Genomic DNA, 7,839 nt, shown 5'->3' with positions numbered 1-7,839 from the left:
GGTGGTCCCCCGATCAAGCATGGCTCCAACTGCCCCCTGCCCCCCCACCCCCACCAGGGGCTGGCTTTGATCAGACAGGAGGCTCACTCTGAAGCCAAGCATTCCCCGGGGCCCAGGGCGCTGCAGGAGGTGCCTTGAAAGGGGAAGGGTCCTGAGGACCAATGGGGCCCGCTCGCCGGAAACCATCCATCCTCTGTCCCGTCTGGCCAAGCCTCAGGGTGGAGCCCAGAGGTATCCAGGCTGCACCAGGACAGGGCTGGGCTGGTGGTTTCTCTGACTCACACAGAGGGTGGGTGTCCAGTGACTCAGCCGAGGCCCACTTCCCCTCCGCTAGACCCGCCTGCACAGAGGCCGGGACAGGCAGCCCTGCACCAGTCCTGCCTGTGCCAGGCGTTCCCCAGGCCCTCACTGCCCCTACCCCAGCCTGGGCCCAACCCTCCGTGTAGCCCTGACCACAAATTCTGGCCACATGAAGGAATGAATGAGTCTTAGCTCTGAGTCCCAGGCACCCTAGACCCCAGCCCCAGCCTGGCCAAGCTCCCATCCTCCCATTTTCAAGATGTACCTAGAGCCTGAGAGAGTGGGTGACTAGCTCATGCTAGGGACCAAGCCCACTAGCCCCATCGTCCCCTCTCCACCCCTGGCTCTGCCCACCAGGTCCTCACTGGAAATCCTCTCCCCGGGGATCATCAGCCCATTTTGCAGATCTGGAAACCAAGGCTCAGAGAGGGGAGGTACCTGCCCCAGGCACAGTGAGGCGGGCAGAGTGGGATTAGGTCCCCAGAATCTCTAACCCAGGCAGGGACGTTATGGTTTTTAACAGGGGGCCTGCAGTGGAGACAGGTGGGTGGCTGGAGTTAAGTGCCTAAGCCAAGGGAAGGATGGGAAGTGAGGCAGCTGGGTCAGGCCAGTTCCCCAGACGCTCCACCCCCCACCCCCAGTGCTCCTCCTGCCATGGGACCACCCCATTCCTTGCCCTCTGCGCCCACAGCCCTGGACACAGCCCCTCACCCAGGCCTTTCCTTCCTCAGGCTTCTTTTCTGGTTTTTCCTTTAGAGGAGAGTTGCACAGTTTGGGTTTTCACCCCCAGGCAAGGGTTTGGCCACGAGAAGGGAGAAGCTGATGTAGGAGGAGAACCACAGACCAGGGACCAGCATGTGTGGAGACTCCAGTGGGCAGCTGGGTGTCACGGGGTACCTGATGGAAGCAGGTATGGATTGAAAGTGGTGCTGATGATGGAAAAGATTGAGGGCAGGAGAAGGGGCCGACAGAGGATGAGATGGTTGGATGGCATCATCGACTCAATGGACATGAGTTTGAGCAAGCTCCGGGAGGTAGTGGAGGACAGAGGAGCCTGGCTTGCTGCAGCCCATGGGGTCGCAAAGAGTCGGACACAACTTAGCGACTGAACAATGACAACAAAGGAGGGGAGAGGGGAGAGGCCATGGGGCTAGGCCTGACCTGGTCCCACGAGCAGCGTGGAGCCACAGAAACCATGTGTTTTAAGAGATTCCCCTCGAGGCTGTGGGAAGATGGTGTGAGGGGTCAGAGCAGCGGTCTGGGTGGATGGGGGCGCTGGCCAGGCCCCAGTGAGGGTGGGAGCAAGTCCTTGTTTCTGGGTGGGTGGATGGTGTGCCTGTGTTTCCTTGGCCGCTACCCCGAGGAATGACACAGGTATACAAGCAAAAATAGTTTATTTGAGGACGGAAGACCCAACGTTGGGGGGCCCAGGGCTGAGGCCACAGCAGCTGCCTGGAGTTGGCACAGACAACCCCCAGCTCCCTAGGTAAGCCGAGTAGCAAAGCTGCTCTTCCCTGGGCCCCCTAGCTGCCTCCCCCACTTCCTGCAGGAAGGATTGTGCGACCGCCAAGAATCATTGCCATCATCACCACCATCACCGTCAGAACGTTGGTGAGGTTTTCCAAGCTTAGCCAGCAATTTTCAGCACAGTACTTGACCCTAATCGTCGTGAGTCCTCTGACAAGCACCGCGACCGTGCCTGGGTGCACCATCCAGCGGTGAGTGGGGTCTGTGATGAGGAGAGGCAGGCAGGGACAGGAGCCGGGGCGCTCTAGGAGACCCCATTGCAGCCTCCACAGCAACCCCGCAGGAAGACCTGTCTCCCCCGACGGCCCCAGCGGCTGCCCGCTCTCCCGTGGCCATGGGCCAAGGCTGGATTCGGGCCAGGGCAGTCCCGGGTGGTCCCTGTGCTCCCTCAGGTCTCAGAGACCCTTACCAGGCTGGTCCCTCCACCGGAAGCCCCGGCGGGCAGCCCAGGAGGCCACGAACTCACAGTTGTGGTAAAGGAACATTCCAGAAAGGGTGAGCGCCACGCCCACATAGCTGAGGGTGCTGAGGCGGCTGCCAAACAGCAGCCGGGACAGGACGAGGTTGCCCACGACGGTGAGGTTGCCCAGGACGTGGACCGTGAGGGCCGAGGTGAGGGCCAGCAGGGAGAAGCTGGCCAGGTTGTAGAGCACGGACAGGAGGCAGCTGAGCAGGACACAGGCCCAGAGGTGGCAGTTGGTGGGGGCGGGCGGCAGCCCCCCCCCAGCCTCCAGCACCAGGGCGGCGCCAGCCAGCAGGCAGAAGCTGGGCAGCGAGGTGGCGTACAGCAGGGTCACCGCGTCCAGCTGCTCTTCCTGCAGCAGGGCACCTGAAACCAGGGCAACAGCCATCAGCACTGGGCTCCAGACGACCCCCTGCGAGGCCAGCCTGCCACGACCTCCAGGAAGCCTGCCCCAGCCCCTCCGGCGGAACGAGGGGCTCCGGCTCTGTAACGGGAAGGTCAGACCACCTGGGTGGTGACCTGGTCCGCTTCTGGCCAGCTGTGACCTGGCCCTTAACCTCGGGAGGCCTAGGTTTCCTCACCTGCAGAGTCAGAGGATAATAAAACCTTGTGCATGCTATGTCGCTTCAGTCGTGTTCGACTCTTTGCAACCCCATGGACTGTAACCCGCCAGGCTCTTCTGTCCGTGGGATTCTCTAGGCAAGAAGACTGGAGTGGGCTGCCATGCCCTTCTCCAGGGAATCTTCCCGACCCAGGGATCCAACCCAAGTCTCTCCCGTGTCCCCTGCATCGGTAATCGGGTTCTTTACCACTAGCGCCACCTGGGAAGTCCCAATAAAACCTTAAATATGCAGATTAAAATAATGTACATAAAGCCCTTATCAGGTAAGCTTCGGTCAGTAAGCGTAAAAAGATAGGAGAAATAAGCCTGTTATCACTGACTCCTCCCACAAGCTGAAACAATAATCTGTGATATCCCACTGATGAATAAATGTGAAAAAAAAAAAAATCTTCAGGGGTTCTCCAGGCCCTGGAGAAAAACATCCTGGACTCGTAACCGGCTTTGAAGGTGCTGAGCCAAGGGGGCCCAAGTCTGCTTTCTTGGCTTCGGCCATTCTGGCACCCCCAGCCCCACAGTGTGGTTCCCACGTTGCTCGCTCCAGCACTCCCAGCTCTGCCATGTACTAGCTATGTGGGCCTTTACGTTACAAGAGAGAGAGTTTGAAAGCAAGGTCACGTTCAATCACTTGTGACCACTGGGATGACAGGCACAACAAGGAGGTCATTGTTGCGCCCAGCTGTCACTCACTGTGTGAGCGTGTGTGTGTTTTGTTTTGTTAAGATTTTTTTTTTAATGTGGACCATTTTTAAAGTCTTTATTGAATGTGTTACAATATTGCTTCTGTTTTCCGTTTCGATTTCCTGGCCAAGAGGCACGTGGGATCTTAGTTCCCCAACAAGGGATCGAACCTGCACCCCCTGCACTGAAAGGTGGAGTCCCAACCACTGGACCGCCAGGGAGAGTCGCTGTCACTCACGTTTGCCGCAGATAGTTAGCACCTGTCACTACGGACGCTGGAGCTCATCAAGACAAATCCAGGACACGGAGGAAACCTGGGGCTTTGCAAGGAAAGAGGGCATCCTAGCATCTTGCCCGTGTGTGCCTGTGTGTGTACACGTTACCACCCAGTCGGTTCACAAAGGAAGCAGGGCCCATCATAAAATCTCACGGGGCTGAGCTGAAATAATAGGACTTGCAGAGAGGCAACAGCGGTTTTGTGCCTTCTCCAAGCTTTCGTGGAGAGAGATGAGTAAGGTCTCCCCAGCCCCTCCCAGCGCTCTCTCAGCCTCTATGCGTTTTCTGACACACACTTTCCAAAGAACCACAGAGGCGCTTACTCAGAGGCTATGCTTAGAATAGGAAATCTCATTTGTCTCTCGATTTCATTTTGATGTTTTGGCTTTGTTCTCTAGGCAACAGTGCTTCTGTCAAGCATTTCTAGAAATGAACAGATAACTGGAATGCCTCCTGTTCGGCTGCTCCAAATTTAGCACCATTACGAGCTGCCTGTGGCCTACGTGTTCAAGGTGCAATCACTGGCAGGTGGTCAGGATTGCAGGTGAACTTCACCTTTGGCGAATTTCACTCTCTGAGAGGCAGGCAGGCAGGCCCTAACTTCCCCGCTCGGCCCCGTGCACCTGTTCTGTAATCCATCCAGCCCTCCCCCTCCCCCCACACACTGTCCCCTCCAGCCCAGGAAAAGAGCCAGTTACCCCACCGACCTGTCATCCGGGCTCCTCAGCGACCCCTCCCCTGCCTGCTTACCCCAAACCCCGCATTTCAACTTCTCCTCCTCCGAAGGCATTTCCGTTTCATCATCTGAACATGCCACATTTCAGACACACGCAGACTAACACCCTCTGGACGCCGTTCTGTTGGCTTCGGGCTTATCCCACCTCTGCTCCATCACGAGCTGTGTGATATCACACAGGTCACCCTCTCTCTATGCCTGTCCCCCCGCGGGAGCATGGGCAGAGTAACAGCATGCCCTCACGGGGCCGTGTGAGGTGCTGAGCGCAGGGCCTGTGCCCAGGGGCAACTGCTGCCCACGGTGGCTGTCATGACCCGCTACGTGCAACCCCGCTGGCTAACACCCGCACCCTGGCAGGGCTTGCGTCCCGCTCCCAGAATGCCCTTTCCTGCTCTGCCCGTGTGAAGAGCTGGGCACAGCATGGGCCCATAGTCAGGGCTCGGCTGTCACCATCACTGCCTGCCTCCTCCTCTAGGCAGCCTTCTCTGGTCTCCCCGAGAAGTAGCCATCCCAATCACAGCTGTGCCCACCTTGGCTTTAGCCCTTCTTCCCTGCTTTGTGATCGTTCCTTCTGAGGGTGTCTCCCCACCAGCCTGAGAGCTCAGCGGATGGGAATGGGGTCAACCTGATGCAGGTGTGTGTAGCTGAGGACAAGTCTCAGCGCGCTGGCACCCCGTCTCCCAGCCTTTCTGTGAGGGGAGAGGCAGCATCACTCCTCTCCACGAGTGGCGCCCCCCCGGGCCTGCAACTGGCCCAGGAAGGAGGGGAGCTGCTGGGCACTCCTCGTCCTGGACTTTCATCCTCTGCTCCCTTGGAGTCTGCCATCAGGAAAGGAGCTGGTGTCAGTCACTCACATTCTAGTCTAAATTGGCCCTGGTGACTTTCCTGGAAAGTCTGCGAGTAGTAACCTCCTCTTGTCCAAAACCCACCTCATTCCTTTCCTCCAGTCTGTTCTGACCCACCTCTGTGCTGGGCTCCCATCTCTGTTAGTGGGACCTCCAGCCTCCTAAGCTCTCTCCTTAGCATCCTGAGCTAAGTAGCTTAAGCAGCCTACCAATTCTTCCATCAGACCATTAATAAATTCACTGCTTAAGTGGTACCTTCCCTGCGCCAGGCCCCAAGTCAAGTGCTGGGGACATGGAGCTGCCCCAAAGCTAAGCCATGCCCTCCAGGAGCTCCTGCCTGGTGAGGGGCAGACAGGTAACCAAGTGGCTATAATATCAATACAAGGCACATGGAGTCCTGATGGGGGATGCAGAGGGCCCTGTGGGAGCCCGGAGCCAGCATCCAACCTGCCTCAGGGGCAGGCAGGTGACAAGGAGGGAGCTGGCAGAGCCGAGGAGCAGCCTGATGCCAGGCACCTGCCAGCCCCTGTCCGTGTGCCCGAGGCCTGGCCGGCCACAGCCTGTCCTGCTGGCCGGGGCTCTTCTCGGGTGAGGAGGCTAGGCCTCAGCAGGTGTGGTGTGGGCCTTAGGTTGGGGCCTTCCCAGCCTTCTGGCCCTGCTCAGGGCGGGGCACAAGGTCAAGTTTCCCACTGACTCATGCCCAGAGCTCAGGCCCCAGCTCTCAAGTAACCTGAAGGCAAAAATAGAACTGGGCTTTGGCCCTGCCTCAGGGCCCTGGAAGATGGGGACAGGGCCTCTGGGTCCTGATTCCAGGGCAGGCCTGAGCTCTGACTTCAACCTTTCCTGGCTGCAGGCTGCCCTAACCCCAGCCCAGTGCCCTTGGAGCAACCCTTTCCCTCTTCCAGGCCTGGGTCATAGAATCTCAGAGCCACAAGGGAGGGAAAGCAAGAAAGTCCTGGGACTCTATCAACTCTGACCTCCTCCATCAAACACATAGGGAGACTGAGGCCCAGACAAGATCCAGATCCGCCCCAGGTCACCCAGGAATTATGAGCCCATCTGTGGCTGGAACACAGGCCTCCCTACCCTGAGTAGGGGCAGAGACAGGGTGGGGGCTGTGACTCAAAGAACCCTCAGTAGGACAGGCAGGAAAGTGATCTCCACCCTCCAGCAGAGTGATTTCTCAGGGTCTGGGTTTGGAGTCTCCACTCTACCCTCTGCCCAGAGCCCCCAGCCCCCTTCCACCAGAGGTAAGGTCCAGAGTCACATGGACCAGGATTCTGGTCCTTTGGAGCTGTGTGACTCTGGGCAAATCATGAATTTCTCTGGGTCTCAGTTCCATCATCTGTAAAATGGGGATGAAAGTAGTGGTTGCCATGACAACTCAAAGTGAACACCCAGCATAGGGCCTGTTACACTGCAGTTCCCAGAAGACACCGCCCTTCCCAGACTTAGCAAGCCCCACTCCTCCGCCCCTCTTCCAAATCCTGCTTTACCATCTTGCCCTCTTTCTCTCCCACCAGTTCCCACTGTCAAACTGGGTCCACAGTCTTATGCCACATCCCTAGGACAGCACGGACTCTGCCTGAGTGAAGTGAAAGTCGCTCAGTTGTGCTCGACTCTTTGGAACCCCCATGGACTGTAGCCCGCCAGGCTCCTCCGTCCATGGGATTCTCCAAGCAAGAATACTGGAGTGGGTTGCCATGCCCTTCTCCAGGGGATCTTCCCCACCCAGGGATTGGACCTGGGTCTCTTGTATTGGAGGCAGATTCTTTACAGTCTGACTGGGTTCAAATCTTGCCTCTGCTGCTTACATGGCCCAGCGCAAGCCCCTCTACGCGTCAAATGGGGACAAAACCAGCTGGGCCTCTAGAGCCTAAGTTTGAGGCCTGGAAATCACTGAGCAGTTGGCCCTTTCTGAGCCTCAGTTCCTGCCTCTTCCAAAGCCACATGCCTCAGTTTGGTCATCAGTAAAATGGGATACCAGCCATACCTCCTCACAGGGTTCCCCAGGCCACACTCCCACAGTCCCACCCGGGTCCCCACCTCCTCAACCAGTGACCTAGGTTACTCACTCTGCTGAATGGACTTGAGGCCACGGAGGCAGGTTGCCGCCAGCAGGAAACCGCAGCCAGCCGGGGGTGTCCGGAGCTCTCCGGCCAGGCTGCAGGCGGCCCCCAGGCAGAGCGGACCCATGGCCGCAAACTGCAGTGGGTGGTGGCGCCGGCCAAGCAGCAGCGCGGACAGGGCCAGCGTGATGAGCGGGGTGGTGGTGGTGGCCAGCTGTGCCAGGTCCAGCGGCACGGCGCTCAGGCCCACGTTGCCGCAAGCCATCGAGGCGCCGAAGGTGAGGCTGAGCAGCAACACCTGGCGGCGGGTCTGCCCGGGCAAG

General features: G+C 58.5%; 1 protein-coding gene across 1 annotated transcript; it reads right to left on the bottom strand.

The window, feature by feature from the left end:
- Positions 1–1,677: 1,677 nt before the first annotated feature.
- SLC35E4 (solute carrier family 35, member E4) lies at positions 1,678–7,833 on the bottom strand. The gene is made up of 2 exons (XM_010828779.1): positions 7,523–7,833; positions 1,678–2,656 (listed from the first exon to the last, which is right to left on the bottom strand). Exons 1-2 carry the CDS (start codon positions 7,779–7,781, stop codon positions 2,223–2,225), a joined length of 693 nt encoding a protein of 230 aa, XP_010827081.1. The 5' UTR covers positions 7,782–7,833; the 3' UTR covers positions 1,678–2,222.
- Between the last annotated feature and the right edge of the window lie 6 nt (positions 7,834–7,839).

Source organism: Bison bison, unplaced genomic scaffold, assembly GCF_000754665.1.
Source record: "Bison bison bison isolate TAMUID 2011002044 unplaced genomic scaffold, Bison_UMD1.0 scf7180017864495, whole genome shotgun sequence".
Lineage (NCBI taxonomy): Eukaryota > Metazoa > Chordata > Mammalia > Artiodactyla > Bovidae > Bison > Bison bison.
This window is presented reverse-complemented; position numbering and strand designations above follow the sequence as displayed.